We start from the raw sequence: 19898 nt of genomic DNA, 5'->3' as shown, positions 1-19898 counted from the left end.
TGTTGTGAGGGATGAAGGGAAAGGAGAATGTTAGCCGCTTTGAGACTCCTTAAAGGGAGTGAAAGGCGGGATATCAAATCCAAACTCTTCTTCTTCTTCTCCTATATGATAGGTCGTGTTTTACATCTCTCTCACACACACGAAAGCTAAATTGGTGAGAAATGCTTGTGCTGGTGGAACTTTTGCTTTAGTGGGATGTTAAATCTCTCCCCCCCCCCCATTTTTATTTCTTTTTAGAGTATATTATCTTGCTCTTTATTTTATTTTGTAGCTTGCATTTCTTGTATTGTTTTAAAGTGTGTTTCACACACTGTCTGGAGGGTCTTCCAGTCAAAAGCTGGACTATAAATATTTTAACAAAATAAATAAATAAAATATATCCACCAGAACTTTTCCAAAATCTTTGGAAAAGGGGACTGCGGGCATCCCAGTCTACATCAGGAGCATGGAATAGGGGTAGATATGGTGGCGGACACTTTCTGCCCATGCTATATTTCTGCCAGAAATTGGCTCTCAGACGTAGCTGGTAAAACCCACTCCAGTCTGCTGCTGCCACCTTTGGCTTCTCAAAGACAGTATAGGGCCCAGGTGGATGTAAAAGCTACAGTAGTCAGTCTTGTAGTTCAATCCAATTTTGTACCCAGTTTCTCAAACAGGCTGAATACGCATTGAAACAAAACAGCAGAACAATGAATGCTTTAATTTGTTTCTCTACTCATTCATGAGGTGCTTTTGAAATCCAGATAACATTCTTTTAGCCTCTCAGTTCTTTGAACGAAAATGCTGTTGCCAACATATACTGTATATCAGTTTTGAGCCTTTTCTTGTTTGTTTTATTTCAATTAAGCAGATTCTTTTAAAACATCCATTTCAACCAGGGCTGGATTTAGGTTTGATGAGGCCCTAAGCTACTGAAGGGAATGAGGCCCTTTATATGTCCAGCTTTGCTTTGTCAACAACAAATTGTCACTGTTTTTTGTGTTGAATATATGCTATATGGTAATTTATGGACCTAATAGGTATCTATTAGGTATCCATTTGCACATCAGAAAATATGTATTTTATCAAAGTAATTGTTGAACTGAAATACAATTAAGAAGTATATTAATAGTGAAATACAATGTTTTTCCTTTAATTTTTTTTTTGGGGGGGGCGGCTCCAAGAGAATGGGGCCCTAAGTTATACATAGCTTGTTTAGCTTATATGTAAATCCAGCACTGATTTTAACTATTTCTAACCCTTGCAGAGAAGAGAAAAACTAAGTGCATCTGTATAGACCCTATCATTTGGCAGTGAGGCAGCTGCCTCAGACAGCAGACGTTTGATGTTGTGAAAAAGCTACAAGTTGTTAGCTCCTTGTTATTATTATTATTAGTGCCGACATCCATGCATATGAGATTTACTGGCTTGAATTCAAGCTGGTTTACAAATGCAAAAGCATCAACAAAGGAGCGAGCTGATCAGCGGCACTGTCAAGTCCTGAGAATGCCCTCAGGAAACTGACCTATGTAAAACTGGTCTGAAACTTTCTACTGTGTGAGGAAGCCCAGCATCCTGTTCTCACTGTGGCGGACCAGATACCTGTGGAAGCCTGAAAATGGGACTACTCGGTTTCCAGCAACTAGTATTCAGAACATCTTGCATCTAACCACTTCCTCTTCCTGTCTAAGTACTAAAGTTCTTCACCTGTGGAATCAGGCACAAAGTAAATACTATAGTAAAATCCACTGTATTTTTTCACGCCTCTTCCCATTTTTCCCCAGAAGCACAGCTGTACCTTGGTTCTCAAACGGAATCCGTTCCAGAAGTCCATTTGACTTCTGAAAACGTTCAAAAATGAAGGTGTGGCTTCCGGTTGGTTGCAGGAACTTCCTTCACTCAATTGGAAGCTGCGGAAGCCGCGTCGGACATTCGGCTTCCAAAAAAAGTTCGCAAACTGGAACACTCACTTCCGGGTTTGTGGCGTTTGGCAGCCAAAGCGTTCGAGTTACAAGGCGTTTGAGAACCAAGGTATGACTGTACATAAAACAATCTATTCAGCTCTGTTTAGAAATGAGAAACAATACAACAGGGGGAAGAAAATAGATATGCACTCTACCAGGAGAATTAGGAGACGTGGATCACTTTTCTTCTTTCTAGTGATGAATTGTGTGGTCCTTCTTTGGTCTTGGCATAACTGCTGTATTCAAGCAGATCAGCAGGGGAAATTATGGTCTTCAAGTGATGGATGAGTATTTTAGGCTGAAATGAAGTACAATTATTATCATAGCTGGCAGATGGCAAATGAGAGAGTGAGAATTGGTGAAGAGGAGCTCTTATACATAATATAATATTTGCAGTTCAATTGCGAACTGTCCAATGGAACATGAAGTCTATGGAATGAAAACTATAATTCACCCAGAGTGCCAAAACCAAGTGAAACATAGGTATGTGTGCGGTAATTTCGGGGAGAAAGGAAGGGAAGTTCATTGTGTCATTTTTTGAAATAGATAGGACATCTTCCAAATGGCAATGGCGATAGAGTTACTTGTTGCATAGGATGCCAACTTGGACTTCTGCTCATTCTTGAGGACACCTAGGCAGGTTGGGAGCCAGGCAGGAGATAGATACTCTTTCAAGTATCTTCTTATGGAAAAGGGATGACAGTAAAAGCTGTTTGATAGTGGAACAGACTCCCTCGGGAGGTGGTAGTCTCTCCTTCCTTGGAGGTTTTTCAGCAGAGGTTAGATGGCCATCTGCCATGGTTGCCTTAGTTGAGATTCCTGCATTTTAGGCGGTTGGACTAGATGGCCCTTGGTGTTCCTTCCAACTCTACAATTCTGTGATCCTATGAAATATTCATGTAACACTTGTCAAGTGCAGCATATTCCACGATCCTCCTCTCATTCATCATTACTTTGCCAGTTTCACAAACGCTCTCACTTTAGACTGAGAGAGATGACTTGCTCAAGGCCACCTAAAGAACTCTTCTCAGAAGTGGAAATTAATTCCAGGCCTTCCAAGCCCTGCTTTCTCTCCATTGCACAACAATAAGGATAAAAGCTTGTCTGAACTAAAAGGAAAGAAAAGAAAATTACCTCTGAGGGCGAGAATGCTGAAAAAGAGATGTAATGCTTATCCAAATAATCAGGCCCTAGCTGCAGCTTTGTCTTTGAGGAATAGGCCTGCATTTTCTTTATAAAAAAAAAATTAAAAATTACAAAGGCGATATTCAGTTCACATGCTATTGGTGGCGGTTAACCTTGCCATTTCAGAGATGGGCTTTTGATGACTACTTTTATTAAAAGGTAGGAGTCAATCATTTCAGCACCAGAATAAACACCCTTAGGCTTTTTACTTTGGTGCTAAACTGAGGAAGCATCTAGACTCTAGAGAATTAAAACAATAGTAACAAAACACATCTTGGTGTGGAGCATGGGTGCATTTGTTGCTTTAGCAATGTCCCAGGTAATGGGACCTGAAACATTTGCAGTTAAATTTGCATATCGTAATTACTTTAACAATTTATGTGCCCCTCTAGCAGGAGATTACATTTTCCAAGTGAAAACATAATGTTATAAGTTTGGAGTGTTAAAATGGGCGCCATACCCCTCTAATCCCTGAATCCAGCAAGTGTTGGGATTTAATCAAGGCTTCTCATTCTTGGAATAGCGGCGCTAGCCATTGGGGGGGGGGGGATTAAAGGGCTCAATGCAAGATGGCAAAGGGGTGGGGGCCCTCCTTCAATAGAAAAAGCCAGCATTTGGAGTTGAAAGTGAGTGCAATGTTTTATTTATTAAATGTGTTCCTCTATAGATCTCAGGACAGTTCACAGCACAAAGGTACAAGATAAAAACACTTCATTATACACCTTTAGGCGCCAGGCAAAAACCTTCCTTTGTAACCAGGCCTTTGGTTGATCTGATTGACATCCTATACCCTTTTAAACTGTGGCTCTTTTTTTGGGTAGGGTATTATTGGGTTGTTTTTATTTTGATTATATATATTCAGTGCTTTTTCTGGGGGGACGTGGGGGTACGCATACCCCTATTCATTTTGTGAATCTAAGTTTGGCCTCATTGAGGGGGAGTACGGTATTTCAATATGAGTAGCAAAATGAGAGTACCCCTAAACATTTTTAAAAGGAAAAAAAAGCACTGTACAGTGGTGCCTCGCAAGACGAAATTAATTCGTTCTGCGAGTTTTTTCGTCTTGTGAATTTTTTCGTCTTGCGAAGCACCACGGTGTATTGACGGTTTCCCATAGGAATGCATTGGCAGTTTTAAAAAAAAAGGCGCAAGACGTTTTCGTCTTGTGAAGCAAGCCCATAGGGAAATCCGTCTTGCGAAGCAACTCAGAAAACAAAAAACTCTTTCGTCTTGCGAGTTTTTCGTCTTGCGAGGCATTCGTCTTGCGAGGTACCACTGTATATATTGTGGCTTTTATGTTGATCTCTTCTGTGACCTGCCCTGAGACCTCCGGCTATAGGGCAGTATATAAATAATAATAATAATAATAATAATAATAATAATAATAATAATAATTACATAATAAAAAAGAACAAAAACAAACCAAATCAATACCCCACCCCCACCCCCACCCCGAACCTTCTCCCACCAACACATTTGAAAGGGTATAGGATGTTAATCAACCCAAGACCTTGTTGTTGGCAAGGATTGGATTCTCTCTATCTGTGAATCCAATCCACAAAACAAGCATCACGAAATTGTGCCTTGAGGAGATTTGGAGAGATTTGAGTTTACTGCTGTCAGATAAGTACATCAGTTGCACAGGATAACAGCGTTGGCTTCTATGTTTCCTCCCTTTTTCTTGATTATTTTTTCTGCCATAAAGGAAAAATGTCATGCAAAATATATACTTAATTATGATCTCCAAGGACTGTATTTTGTCCAGTGGAAGGCACCCAAAATCTACACGGGATGGTAATTTTTGTATCTATGCATTATTTCCTTGTGACTGCCTCTTGTTTTGTTATAGTTCATTAGGAATGCCGTTGATGTGGTGCTAGTTTATCAACCAATGTTTGGCCTAATTTTCATCATCTGTGGAGTACAGGAAACCGTAAGGCCCCAGAATAACTTCAACGCAAAGTCCATGTATTACATTGTGTTGCAATTTCTTACTGTGGCCAGAAGGTGCCTCTCTTAGCACTCTTCATCTGGGCTTGGAAAGTGGGGCAGGCACTGAAGGGAGGGAGGAGAAGAAAACAAGTTCTTTTGATGTGCGATGCTCTGTACATCTGCACAGCATATGGGATAGAAGTGGAGGAAAAACATCAGGAATACTATGGTGCATTCCTTCTGGAAATGAGTCACATCCACAGCATACATTTAAAGCACATGGCTTCCCTCAAAAACTCATGGGAACTGTAGTTTGTTAAGAATGCTGGGCATTGTACCTCTGTGGGAGAGCAAACTTCACTTCCCATAATTTTGTCAGGGAAAGACATGTGCTTTAAATGTATGGTGTAGGGGTCAGTGGAGCTCATTTTCTATGGCAGGAATAGGTAAGAGATAGATTCTGATTCATTGAAGGGTCACTGGCCAATTTCCTGAGGATTGCTGAGTGCTTATTGGTTGCTAAACTTTGACGCAGGCCCTGAGAAAAGTACACAGGATTCCGTAATGAACAATGCTTTCAGGGTATGCAGTTTTGCTTTGTAAATGTGAAAATACACCAGTGATCATGACCTTCTACTTAAAATCATGAGAACCATAAGACACGTGAGCCTAACAATTACTTGTTGATTCATTTTCATTTCTTATATTTACACCTTGCCTTTCCACACATAAAAGCACAAGGTGTATAACCACAATGACACACACCAATTGGCATAAAATAATAATAATAATAATAATAATAATAATAATAATAATAATAATAATAGCATTAAAAACACAAGAAATGGTTAGTTTTTTAATGCTGGGCTGCTGAAAATCATTGGTATTTGGGGGCATGGATTCTGCAGCTGTATATCATTTGGTCTCAGGCATATGTTTTCTCTTGATTTTAGGTACCTTGCTACAAATTTCCCAGGAGAGAAGGTCTGGGAATTCTGGCATAACTAACTTCCACTTTTCAGCTGCCTACTGCAATGTGGAATCCACTTGTTTTCATTGGTATGACTAAGCCCCTCCCAGCTCAACAAATGAGAATTGAAATGTGAATTAGGGCTGCTAAAACAAAGTTATTAAGAGCAGATCTTAGCAAGCATACAGATGTCTCCACTTATCCTGTTTATTTCTTCAGGAGCCACACAGAGACACCATAGCACTGCTGTCACACAAGTATAGAAAACCTTTCTTAACAGGAATAGGGTTTGGGGTTTTGTTTCATTTTTAATCCTGGGAGAAAACTATGAAGTCCAGGAGATGTACCTGAGCTTGCACCCACTTTACTGGAATTACTGATTCTGGGTTTTTGTGAACCCCTGGCCATTTTCTTGAAGTTTTTATTTGGCAGCCAAGCCATGGATCCACCTGGTGTCACTTCATCATAACCAGCGGATAACTGAAACATTTATCAAATTTTTACTTTTATTTTTGCAATGTCACTTGAGAAAATTGAACTGGACACTCTCTCTCCTGAAGATGTGGATGGCAGATGTTATTCTCAGCCAGAAATTTTTGAGACCAACTTCAGCAATTCACATGTGGATTGGTGCAAACATGAACTTCATTCTTCAGTCTCTTTGCCCAGTGGTAAGCCTGAATTTAAATTCATTTTAAAGTGCCATCTTTTTATCTAATTATGTGTCTGGAATCACATGTGTAACAGGCTTTTGACAACTAGCAGTTATATGTGTCAGGATAAATTAACAGGGCTGGTTAAAGGCATCCTGTCCAATAGATGGACCATTTAGATCTTTAAGACTTCTGGGTCTGTTTGTTTTTAAAGGCATTTGGAAAGACTGCACTTTATATTAGACTTAAGATTTGTATTAGTCCTACAATGTGTTATTATATTGCTGCAATCTGTGCAATTAATCAACGTTTTGAACTGGTAGGGGGCACAGGGGAACAGGTGCTGGTGGTATATACAATAAGGACGTCCACATTGTCCATCTTCATATATTTTTGCGCTGGTTGATGATCTCTGGCGGGCTAGGGACAAAGGTGAGAGCTGTTTCCTAGTTCTGCTGGATCTCTCAGTGGCCTTTGATACCATCAACCATAACATCCTTCTGGACCGTCTAGAGGGGCTGGGAGCTGGGGGCACTGTTATACAGTGGTTCCGCACCTTCCTCCTGGGCAGTGTTCAGAAAGTGGTGTTGGGGGGTGAGTGTTCAGACCCTTGGGCTCTCACTTGTTTCGTCCTCTCCCCCATGCTTTTTAACATCTACATGAAGCTGCTGGGAGAGATCATCAGGGGTGTTCATCAATATGCAGATGATACCCAGCTCTACCTCTCTTTTAAATCAGAACAACTGAGGGCAGTGAAGGTCCTGTGTGTGTCTGGAGGCAGTTGGAGGATGGATGGCAGCTAATGGATTGAGGTTGAATCCTGACAAGACAGAACTACTGTTCTTGGGGGACAGGCTGGTGTGGAGGACTCCCCAGTCCTGAATGGGTTAACTGTGCCCCTGAAGGACCAGGTGTGCTGCCTGGGAGTCATTCTGGACTCATAGCTGTCCATGGAGGCACAGGTCAATTCTGTGTCCAGGGCAGCTGTCTACCAGCTCCATCTGGTATGCAGACAGAGACCCTACCTGCCCACAGACTGTCTCGTCAGAGAGGTGAATGCTCTAGTTATCTCCTGCTTGGACTACTGTAATGTGCTCTACATGGGGCTACCTTTGAAGGTGACTCGGAAGCTGCAATTAATCCAGAATGTGGCAGGTAGACTGGTGACTGGGAGTGGCCGTCGAGACCATATAACACTGGTCCTGAGAGACCTGCATTGGCTCCCAGTACATTTCCGAGCACAATTCAAAGTGTTGGTGCTGACCTTTAAGGCCCTAAACTGCCTTGGTCCTGTTTACCCGAAGGAGTGTCTCCACCCCCATTGTTCAGCCTGGACACTGAGGTCCTGTGCCAAGGGCCTTCTGGCAGTTCCCTCACTGCGAGAAGTGAAGTTATAGGGAACCAGGCAGAGGGATTTCTCGGTAGTGGCGCCTGCCCTGTGGAATGACCTCCCATCAGATGTCAAGGAGATTAGCAACTATCTTACTTTTAAAAGACACCTGAAGTCCTGTTTAGGGAAGTCTTTAATGTTTAATGCTGTCTTGTGTTTTTAACATTTGGTTGGGAGCTGCCCAGAGTGGCTGGGGAAACCCAGCCAGATGGGTGGGGTATAAATAATAAATTATCATTATTACTTTCAAATGAGATGACAAAACCTCAAAGATTTATCTGGGTCTCTATACAGAATAGCTGAAACCCTTTTTCTTCTGCAATTATTCTCAATCCTTCCCAGGAATGGGTCTCACGCACATTTGGCCATTGCGAAAGGGAAGGGTCAATATAAGGCTTGCTAATTTCATGACTCCATCTACTTTGACAGCAGGCCTCATGTGCAATGTCAACTTTCTCTGTTTATCATTGGCTTCCCCCACCCCAGCCAACACATTTGCACACATATTATGGTAGGGCAGATGATGATGATTGGTCTTGTAGATGAGCTTTATAGAATCAACTTTCACCAATGTGGGTGCGAGTGGAAGACAACCAAGCTGTGATGGGGCAGCCAAGTTTGTCATCTATGTGTCTACCCAAATTGGAATCTATGGTTGCCAGTTTCATAACAAACTAGGATATTATAATTGATTTAATATCATGACATGTTCCAAAATGGGGAACTGCATTTTCTAGGTTTGGATGAAATGGGAAACTTTGGTTAATTAAAGGCTGCCTAGTCCGATTTCCTGAGCTGTGAAGGAAGGAGTGACAGATCTCTGTGTGAGACATTTGTGGCTCATTAATCCCAAGTGTGACCATCTGAAACATGCCGCCACCAACCTAGACTCTTTTATACATTGGATAGATGTCTGCTGCTTTAAAATAGTGATTTAGAAATAGCTGGCCAAGATCTGCTGCTAGTTTGTGAGTTGGTGCCAGAGCACCAGCAGACTGTTATGAGGACACATTGCAAGAGGTTTTGTGGAAGATTGATTGAGATCTGAATTTTATAGAGGGGTTTCTTTTGCCTACGCAAAACCTGCTTTTTTATTGAGAGGTCTCTTGGTGCCGGAATCTTGAAATTACTGTCTCAAAATAAATAAGAAAAATACAATGCAATATCACAAATGTTCATGAGCATCTGTTTAATGAATTGTTGAGTGTATGTACCCACCCACCCCCAATTAACTCCATTCACGTTATTCCTGGCTCACTCACTGAAGAACTGCAGTTTGGATCTCTACTTTGCCTTCCTTAACTGTAGTACGCAGCCTATTTCATAATGAATGTCATCTTACATGACTCACAGGGGATGTCTCTGACTGACTTATGTCTGCACCTGATGTATAATCACTTGTTTCCCCCAGGAAGTACAAGCAAAAGAAGCACACCACACCTGAATGTAAACATGGATCTGCTTTCGTTTAGTGGAAAGAGTAACCATCTCATAGGAATAGGACATAAATGTAAACTATAGTAAGCTGTACTTAACATGCACATGCAGATACAGCTTGAAGCAAATGGATTTGGGTTCTTGTTTTCCCCTGAACTTGACTTAGCAATTGCACTTTCTAACCTTAAGCATATCATAGCAGAAATGTTTGAATTAAGGCATATTCCAACAAAGCAAAAATACTTGTGGAGGATGTGGAGCAAGCTGGTGAGGGGTGTGGCCCAGGGAAAGAGGGGCTTGTGATGACCCCCGAGGGCCAGATTGTGTGGCATGGAGGGTCATGCTTGACCTCCAAGCCTGAGATTATCCACGCCTGCACTAAAGTATGGACATCTTGTGTCTAATTTCTCAACATAGTGCAAGGTATAGCCAAACTTCAGGCAATATTTTTGCTGACTCTCTAGTCCTGAATGTTGCTGCTCACAATGACAGCTGAGCGATGTTGCATCACGGCAGCCAATGATAGGCCCCTTTTGAAACACTTTTTAAAGCTTTGAGTTTACTTCATTACCGTTATCTTGCAGCTAAGGCTGAGTCTGGTAATATTCTTCTGTGTTTTTACTTCAACACCATCATTTTTTTTCATTTCTTAAAGACGCATGGATCTGCTTGAAACATTTCCCCAAACCTCATGGCGCTTGGCAAGAGTTTTGTCTATCTAGGGATGTGTCTGTGAACTTGCCAGACTAGTGCTGAACTTCCACCTTGTCTTCTCGCTCTTGCTTCTTATTATAGCTGACCTCCCATCTGCCTCTTCAGCTCTTTCCCATCCTGACACCATGTGCATAGATGCCTGAGAACTATTTTACTCCTCCTCCAACACTGGTCTGCAAGTCTAAGCCAAAGTTAGTGTTGCACTGCAAAGACAATAAGATTGCCAGCTTTTGAACCTGAACCTTTTAGTCCTGTCTTCAACAATTTGATCTTCAGAAACTGACACTACAAGCAATAATATTTCTTCTGCAATAATAGTTTCACTGCTAATTTCTGCACATTGAACTGATGTTAACGTAATAGGACAAGGCAGCTTTCCCCACCACTACCAATGATCAGTTGGCAACCATATGAAAATACTGCATAACTTGCAATTGTTCACATGTCTGCTTAATCACCAGAGAAGGAAATTACAAATACCCAATATGAATGCATTCACAGACACTGCTAAATAGCCTCACCTTGCCTTATGGGTGGGCTTGCCCTGAAAATAACACAGTCAGGCCGCTAGGTACCTGCAGGTTAGATGGAGGATCAGAAAAAGATTTATATCCACCTGGACACCAGTCCTATCCAACTATATCACCCCCTGCCACTGCTCACCAGACTATATGGGTGTGGGGGTGGGGTGGGGGGGGGTAATATGTGAGAACCAGCCTGCTTCGCCAACTTGGGAATCATATTTCAGGCTCTGTCTAAGTCAATTGTAAGTCATCCGCAGTTACAAAAACATGGTGAGAGTTAAAAAAGTGTCTTCTTGGGAGAAAGGGAGAAGCAAATATGTTGACCTGCTCCTAAAATCTCAGCAGTCTTGTATGTAGAATAACCTAGAACCCTTCCCACAACAACATTTTCAGATGCAGAAGAGATTTGCTGGACATGTCTAACATAATACAAAGTCTTTTCAAACTGATGTTCTTAAGCACCTCCCATTATAGTGGTTGTTGCTGGTATTTGGGGTGGGCCTGAAATCATATCCCTGTATAAGGCTGATTCCCTAAATCAATTTGCAAGCTCCAAAGGCTTCCTGAAGTTAATGAGATGCTGATGATCTTATCATAAGCTTTCCCAAGAGTGACCCCGATCAGTTAAGCATTATTTTCTCACAGCAGATGGATTAAAAAGCAACTTAACAACAATGTGTATCATGTTGATGAATGTTGCTCTTGCAAAGAATGACCAAAGTACAATGAGAGATGAGTTGAAAAAGTGACAGCATTTATTATCAACGTTTTCAGAGCACCAGAACTTTATCTTAATCAGATTCCTGAGGGTTGCTTTTCTTTTCAAATGGCACTATAATTCTCTCTCTGAGGTTTAAAGTAGGAAGAAAGTCATTTGATATATATGTTGCTATGGTTTAGCTAAGGTTTGAATGAATCACTGTAAACAAATTCTGTCTGGCATTCCAAATATTGTCTCCTAGGAGAGATTTACACATACCGAGCCATCACCATTGATAAAAATGGGGCTTTGTTACTGCAGCCAAAATATAATTCCTTATTTTCTTGGTTCATTGATTGTTTCTAGGCAGCATCTCAAAGCCCAGTTTTTACTAACATGCTAAACCTGTATCTGGTTAATTCTGCTTCACACAGAGGCACTTTCTGAAAGTTATTTAGTGCTGTCAGAGCTTGAGATTATCTTAGGCATGATGTTCTGTTTTTATATTCAAACATGCACATCTCGGTACAGAAATGTAACATTCATGTGTGTGTCAGATATAACTTTTCATATTTAATATACATTGTGAGAAGCTATCAGGTTCATACAGTCGTACCTTGGTTTTCAAATGCCTTGGGAGTCAAACGTTTTGACTCCCGAATGATCGAAAACCAGAAGTGATTGTTCCAGTTTTTGAACGTTCTTTGGAACCCGAACATCCAATGCGACTTCTGCAGCTTCCAGTTGGCTTCAGGAGCTTCCTGCAGCCAATCGGAAGCTGTGCCTTGGTTTCCAAACGTTTTAGAAGTCAAACGGTCTTCCGGGACAGATTCCGTTCAACTTCCAAGGTACCACTGTATTTTCAATTTTCATGTGTGTTGAAGAGAGAGAGAGAGAATAACATTGCTTAAAACATCTAGGCCATTTCATAACTTATGGAACAACATGTCCCTTTTAAGAAACCATACACAAGGTTGAAATCTTTCGTGAGAAGTAGTCCAAACAATAAGGTTGAGCAAATGCTGTGCTTCTGGGTAAAACTCGCCCTGTGTGGGCTTATGTGCTCCTCCTGTTCCTCTCCTCTCTTTCTCTGATACAACTACAAGGAGATCAGAAGCTTCCATGTTAATTTTAGATTAATCACAGTTTAACATGTCATCTGAACCCTCACCTGTGATGGCAATTTGTGGATACTCAAGTTCAAACCTCCTCCTCAAAGCCTTTCCAGGGGAATGGAGAGTGATTGAGTCCTGGGGACTCATTCTTGTAATATTAAACTATGGTTTAGCACTATGTGCTAACCAGCCTAATATACCGTATTTTTCGCCCTATAGGACGCACTTTTTCCCCTCCAAAAATGAAGGGGAAATGTGTGTGCATCTTATGGGGCGAATGCAGGCTTTCGCTGAAGCCTGGAGAGCGAGAGGGGTCGGTGCGCACCAACCCCTCTCACTCTCCAGGCTTCAGGAGAGCCGCAGCGCCAGCCCCACAAGGTCGGGGGACAGCAGGGAGGCGGAACGCCGCCATCCCGCTGTCTCCCTATGTGGTTTAGAGGCTGACGGCGGGGAGATGCGTGCTTCTCCCCGCCGCCAGCCCCGCAAGCTCCGGGGACAGCGAGGAGCCGCGGCGCGTCTTCCCCCTGTCCCCGGACCTGACGTGAAGGCTGGCGGCGGGGAGAAGAGCGCTTCTCCCCGCTGCCTGCCCCGCAAGCTCCGGGGACAGGGGGGAGGCGCGGCGCGTCTTCCCCCTGTCCCCGGACCTGACGTGAAGGCTGGCGGTGGGGAGAAGAGCTCTTCTCCCCGCTGCCTGCCCCGCAAGCTCCGGGGACAGGGGCGAGGCGCGGTGCGTCTTCCCCCTGTCCCCGGACCTGATGTGAAGGCTGGCGGCGGGGAGAAGAGCGCTTCTCCCCGCTGCCTGCCCCGCAAGCTCCGGGGACAGGGGGGAGGCGCGGCGCGTCTTCCCCCTGTCCCTGGACCTGACGTGAAGGCTGGCGGCGGGGAGAAGAGCGCTTCTCCCCGCTGCCTGCCCCGCAAGCTCCGGGGACAGGGGGGAGGCACGGCGCGTCTTCCCCCTGTCCCCGGACCTGACGTGAAGGCTGGCGGCGGGGAGAAGAGCGCTTCTCCCCGCTGCCTGCCCCGCAAGCTCCGGGGACAGGGGGGAGGCGCGGCGCGTCTTCCCCCTGTCCCCGGACCTGACGTGAAGGCTGGCGGCGGGGAGAAGAGCGCTTCTCCCCGCTGCCTGCCCCGCAAGCTCCGGGGACAGGGGGGAGGCACGGCGCGTCTTCCCCCTGTCCCCAGACCTGACGTGAAGGCTGGCAGCGGGGAGAAGAGCGCTTCTCCCCGCTGCCTGCCCCGGAAGCTCCGGGGACAGGGGCGAGGTGCGGCGCGTCTTCCCCCTGTCCCCGGACCTGATGTGAAGGCTGGCGGCGGGGAGAAGAGCGCTTCTCCCCGCTGCCTGCCCCGCAAGCTCCGGGGACAGGGGGGAGGCGGGGCGCGTCTTCCCCCTGTCCCCGGACCTGATGTGAAGGCTGGCGGCGGGGAGAAGAGCGCTTCTCCCCGCTGCCTGCCCCACATGCTCCGGGGACAGGGGCGAGGTGCGGCGCGTCTTCCCGCTGTCCCCGGACCTGATGTGAAGGCTGGCGGCGGGGAGAAGAGCGCTTCTCCCCGCGGCCTGCCCGCAAGCTCCGGGGACAGCTGGGAGGCGCGGCGAGTCTTCCCCCTGTCCCCGGACCTGATGTGAAGGCTGGCGGTGGGGAGAAAAGCGCTTCTCCCCGCTCCTGGCCCCACAAGCGCCTGAGGGGGAAATAAAAATTTTTTTCTTTATTTCCCCCCCAAAAAAACATGGTGCGTCCTATGGGCCGGTGCGTCCTATGGGGCGAAAAATACGGTATATCTGAAACAGATTTGACTAAACTACCTGATTTATAACAACATGTTTGTTTATGTTGTGATGGATTTTAACAGACAAAGTTGCTTGACATTTTGTGGTTGGCTATTTTCAAACACTTGAGGTTCTTAATCAGTATGTATTCCTTCCCCTATTAAGTGGAATGAAGAGTATTTAACAATATTTGCTTTTGTAACGGAAGCTTGTCAACTGCTGTTAAAATCAAATGTGTGGAAGGCTTATGGATTTGGGGGAGAAAAATGTACAGAACATAGTAATTGATGTACAATTAATGGTGAAAGTAAAAATGGTTATAATTTTTTCAGGTCTGATCTGTATTTGGGATCTTGGCATGGGGGGAGGGTTGGGGTTGGGGTCATTTGCTTTAACCCTCTGCTCCCTCAGTTGCTAATTGCATGGTAATGTGTCATCTTAGTTTGGTTCTAAGAAATGGGAGAAGCTGAAACCGAGGAAAATGAGGTTTGCTTGAGGCCATCCATGACTTCACAGCTAAGTGAATGGGTTTTTCATGCTGTTGACTATAGTTGCTATAGTTTCCAGAACCCTGTTGGTCAATTGGCTTCTTTGGGTTTTCAAATGTAAGCAACATGACTGAACATAGTATTCAAATCTGCTACAAGCAGGCCATTTTTCAGCCAGAACTTGCTGGAACTCAGTTCTGGCACCTCTCAGGCTGGCGCCATTGCCATTCAAAGAGAACGAGGGAGGTGTTCATGGTGAGTTCTAGCACCTCTTTTTCTAGAAAAATAGCACTGGCTACGAGTATTCAGTTTTGGACCCAGATTATGAAAGTCTTGGGTTCAGTCTACTTGGCCTGGTTTTCATTTTTGCAATAAATGCTTGAAATACAATTTCCCACCATTTTCACTCATATTATATATAATGATGAAGAGTGAAAATGGTGGGAAATTGTATTTCAAGCATTTATTTGTTCTTGTGACAGCTAATGCAATTAAGATCAATATTCAGCAGCCATCTTTTTCAATGAGCTGTGACCAGGAACACAAGGCCAAGTTCAAAGCTGCCAAGAAAAATAATTATGTAGTGGACTTGCAAAGTAGAATATAAATTATTAGAAGTCTCTCTGACCTCTGGATTCTGTGAAACCCATTTCATTATTACTGATAGGTAGCAGGATAACTATAGATGTCTTACTGAGCTGTTGTCATTTTTAATTTGGACTTTACCTAGGAGTCCAAATGGAAGTGTAATGTTCAATTAGCATCACATCCTTGTAATAAGAGCCTTGAGCATAAGAAGTAAAATGAAGAGACAGTCTACTATCCCTACTCATGCGTGTCATTTTAAAAAGGAAATGGCTAACATTGAGACTCTTAATTCTGAAGGTAGCTCAGTACATTGTCACCAGTGTTAACAAAGTTGAGATTGGCTGTCAGGAAAAAATTCTCATCATTTTAAAAAATGAGGACAATGTCATAGAGAGAGACAGCTTGTACTTTTGTTCCTGTAACATGTGAACAATCCTACTATATGTCCCAAATAAACGGCCTAGGGATAGAATGGAAAGACCCTGGAAGCCTGGAAAGAAAACAGGAGCCATGCCCATCAAACCTTTCCTGCCCGAGATAGCTGTCATTTTAGTTCCTCCTCTAAGATCACTGAATGTAAAAATAAATAAATAAAATTAAAATATATCTAAGCAGGGATGCCAACAGGATTTTCTAGACCTAGAAGCAGATTAGGGTCTCTGCTTGACTTGCAAAAGAGGTCACAGATTTGTGCAACATTAGCATATGCTTTGTGTAATATGCAAATTTGTATCCTCATTGTGGATGGGTGTAATAAGATGTCTTGCAGACAGAATGTCAACAGATGAAGCATTTCCTATAATTGTATTTCCATACTAGAAAAGGCTCCACCTGTTCAATTTTTGCCTCTCCCCCCCCCCCACTTCCCCTGGTATCTCCAGTTACAATTGGAAGAAACCTGAAGTGTAGGTGGGTTCCCATGAGGCAAGACACAGTGATAACAGCAAGAACTGCTCATATACATTTCTGAAGACCTGGGCCACTCCCACTCCCAACGTGATTGGCTGTCTAAACTTCCAAGCTGCGACTCATGACTCAGAGTTTAAGGGCCAATGGCAGAGGCCCAAATCCTGAAATGTTCTGTGATTGGATATCATGTATTGAATTAGAACACAGGAGCTCAGAATCCTTAGTCCAGACTCAAGCTCAGGCAAAAACAGACTACATGAATATTTAACACGAACCATGCCTGAAACCCTGGAGAACCAATTCCAGTCAGTGCAGACAATGTAGATAAACGAATGGTCTTCCAGAATCTTTCCATTTTGTTTCTAGGCCATTTTGGGGGGGACATATAGTAGGATTGTTCACCTTATATGGAGATATAAGGTGGATTCCTATTTACAGTGGTACCTCAGGTTAAGTACTTAATTCGTTCCGGAGGTCCGTACTTAACCTGAAACTGTTCTTAACCTGAAGCACCACTTTAGCTAATGGGGCCTCCTGCTGCTGCCGCACCACGGGAGAACAATTTCTGTTCTCATCCTGAAGCAAAGTTCTTAACCTGAAGCACTATTTCTGGGTTAGTGGAGTCTGTAACCTGAAGCGTATGTAACCTGAAGCGTATGTAACCTGAGGTACCACTGTACTTCTATGGTCTGCAGGGTGGTGAGTAATGACTGGTGTTCTCCATGGCAGGCCCTCATTTGTGAAACTTCCTCCCTGACAGTGTATGTCTGTTCCCTATGCTGATGGTATTTAGGGGCCAGTTAAAGATATTGCTGTTCATCTGGGCCTTTGAAACATGAATGTTTACTCAGATTTCAGCTGCTGGTATTGCACTAGGTAAAAATGTGCTCTGTAGATGCTTTTATTGTATCGGTTGAAGTCTTACATGGTTTCCACTAAGCTACTGTAAGAGGATAGGCAATATAGAAATGAAAATAAATAAATAACAATTGATAAAACATATTTCCCCCTAGGAACATAATCCACTTTGTGGCCTTGTGTCCCTAGGCAGCTAGATCATGGCAGCCCTTGCATGCAATGATCCATGGGATTCTGGCAATATCAGTACATTCACTGGCTCTTAAAAAGAGAGAGAGAAAATTGAATTAGATGCTAAAATAACAAGTTAATCCCTTTGGTACCAACATGAAAGCCCCAGTCACTTCTAGTCATGTTGAAGGACCACATTGCGCTAATATTAAAGATCTTTGTCTTGATTTTTTTTGGGGGGGGGGCGGTGGATGCAGCTTTCATATATATTAGAGAGGGGGGATTTATATGACTAAAGAGTTTAAATACTCTTTCCTCAAATGCCGAGGGTTCATTGCCAGTGGGTAATTTAAAGCTCACACAGAAGTCTAACGTGCTGAGTCATTGACCTCTGCCCTCAAGGTTCATGACTTACATCCTTGCATGGCTGAAACAGATGGAAACTACGCTGGATATAGAAGTTTAATGTTTCCCAAAGGCCCTATTTCTCTTGTGTGCTCTTCCTCCCACTAATGAACTATTTACTTTTAAGATGGGGACAGGGGGGCAGTTCCACAAATCCAAGTCTATTTAAAGAAAAACTGTACAGTGATTTATGACGGAACAGCAACAGGCAGCTGTCTTTTTTGTTATGACAGGCCATCTTTCCTAGAGCATGCTGTATAGTAGGCGGCACTGGTTGGCATGCAAAATATGTAAATGGCATTGGCTGATTCAGCAGGTATTGAATTGTGTTGGTCGACATATCAGGATATGCTGGTGTATGGCTAGGAGGAATAGGTAATTTGTCTCAGACCTCCCTCTCACTCCCTTTCTGTCTGTCTGTCTGTCTTTCTCTCTCAGTCTCAGCAAGAGTTTGTTTCTTGGTTACCAGTGACTCAGCCCCCTCTATACTCAAGCCCTCTCCTCTTCTGTGGCGACAGCTTGCCTATGTCAGCAGACACAGACTCAGCCATCTAAACTCCTCAAAAAAGGACAATATCCCTGACATTTTTGAAATGGAAAGGCTTCCCTTCCTAACACTGCCTTTTCAGGCTTGTTTTTATTCTATAGGCTAATAGAACACTAACAAAAAGCAGTGCTATATGCAAAATTAGAGAACAGGGGAGAAATTTGGTTCTGTGCGCCTAGTTTGCCTAATCCCCCCCCCCCCACAAATGTAGATGAAAAAACTTCTCTAAATTTTGCAGTGCAATTCTTCTGCAAAAATATGTTTACAAAAATGTATGTATTAGAGAGAAGTGTGCATAAAAATGCATTGATTATAAGGCTGCCATGCGTCCCAAATTTCCCAGGATTTGTCCCTCAAAAATGGCGTCTGGGTGGAATTGTCTAAATGTGGCTAAAAATGTCTGGGAAAACCCAGGTGCCTTGGCAGTCCATATCAGCAGTGTTGGGGTTTTGTGTGATTTTCCTTTTTAAAAAAGGTTTAAAACCTATTTTTTTTCTTGGAGATTTTGCCTAACAACTTTGGGCCAAAAGAAAAAGAAAAAGAGCTCAACAACTTTTGTATCCAGATTTTCACTTTTTGAAATATGGCAACCCTAACTGATTACTGAATTATATTAGGAAAGATGGCTCACAAGCATGGGCATATTGGGACAAATATACACAAAAATGCTAACAGACTTTAATGAGGATTTTTTTTAAAGTGAAAACTCATACAGAAATGTGGTGAACTGAACAGAAGACTGGAAAAAAATAATGCAGAGAAACTAACACTGAGAGAATCATCCACCCCTGATTTTAAAAGGCATAATGTAAGGCAAGAAAAGAAGAAACGTCCTTAAGCATAATTGGTAGGGTCATCTTCGTTCATCTTTTTCTTCAGGGGTAGAGTGCTATTGCTTATATACTGAAAACAGCAGCACCCAAACACAAATAAATATGCAACAGGGGACTCAGAAGAACTCCAAAGCATGCTCAAGAAAAATAAAATATACAGTGATGATAATAATGAAAAGAGATACAACCCCCCCCCCCAAAAAAAGAAAAAAATGAAAACTTAAAAATGAAAGAAGATACAAAAGCCCTCAAAGAAAGCAAAAACTCTGCATACCTCATGAGAGTGGAGAACGTAAGAATAACCTGTTGGATCAGGCTAACGGCCCATCCAGTCCAGTGTCCCATTCTCACAGTGGCCAACCAGATGCCTGTGGGAATCAGGGAGCAGAACATGAGCACAAAGGCCCTCTCCTCTCCCATGGTTTCCAGCAACTGGTATTCTGAAGCATTGCTGTCTCCAACTGTGGAGGTAGAGCACAGCCATCTGACCTAGTAGCTGTTGATCGCCCTCTCCTCCATGATCCTCTTTTAAAGCCAACCATCATGGTTGCCATCACTGCCTCCTGGGGAGGAGTAGGGGGCAAAGGCAGAAGTGAGAGAGCTTTCTTTTGCTCCCCACAGCTGCTACTTCAGCTCTGTGCAGTTTTTTTTTTGTATCCCAGTGGGGAAAGAGGCTGGCTAAAATCTGACCAGGAGCACTCCTATTAGAGGTCAGGACCCACAGCAGTATTTTGTCACAGGTCCCATATATATATGGATGTTGCTTCAGAG

At 43.4% G+C, this 19898-nt stretch overlaps 1 protein-coding gene and 1 long non-coding RNA gene across 3 annotated transcripts in view; one reads left to right on the top strand and one right to left on the bottom strand.

The window, feature by feature from the left end:
• Positions 1-2132: 2132 nt before the first annotated feature.
• LOC310682520 lies at positions 2133-19769 on the bottom strand. Its single transcript, XR_014513929.1, has 3 exons — positions 19402-19769; positions 3078-3173; positions 2133-2241 (listed from the first exon to the last, which is right to left on the bottom strand). It is a non-coding gene; the product is annotated as an uncharacterized lncRNA (long non-coding RNA).
• Positions 6151-19898, top strand: part of ANO3 (anoctamin 3) — a 230818-nt gene continuing 217070 nt past the window's right edge. For both annotated transcript variants that reach the window (XM_083428089.1, XM_083428088.1), the window contains exon 1: positions 6151-6701. In XM_083428089.1, coding sequence (XP_083284215.1) covers positions 6548-6701 — 154 coding nt within the window. In that variant the 5' untranslated portion in view covers positions 6151-6547. The remainder of the gene's footprint in view (positions 6702-19898) is intronic.

Source organism: Podarcis tiliguerta (genome assembly GCF_965153285.1).
Source record: "Podarcis tiliguerta genome assembly, chromosome: 1".
NCBI lineage: Eukaryota > Metazoa > Chordata > Lepidosauria > Squamata > Lacertidae > Podarcis > Podarcis tiliguerta.
Note: the sequence above shows the minus strand (reverse complement) of the source record. Positions and strands in the feature narration are given on the sequence as shown.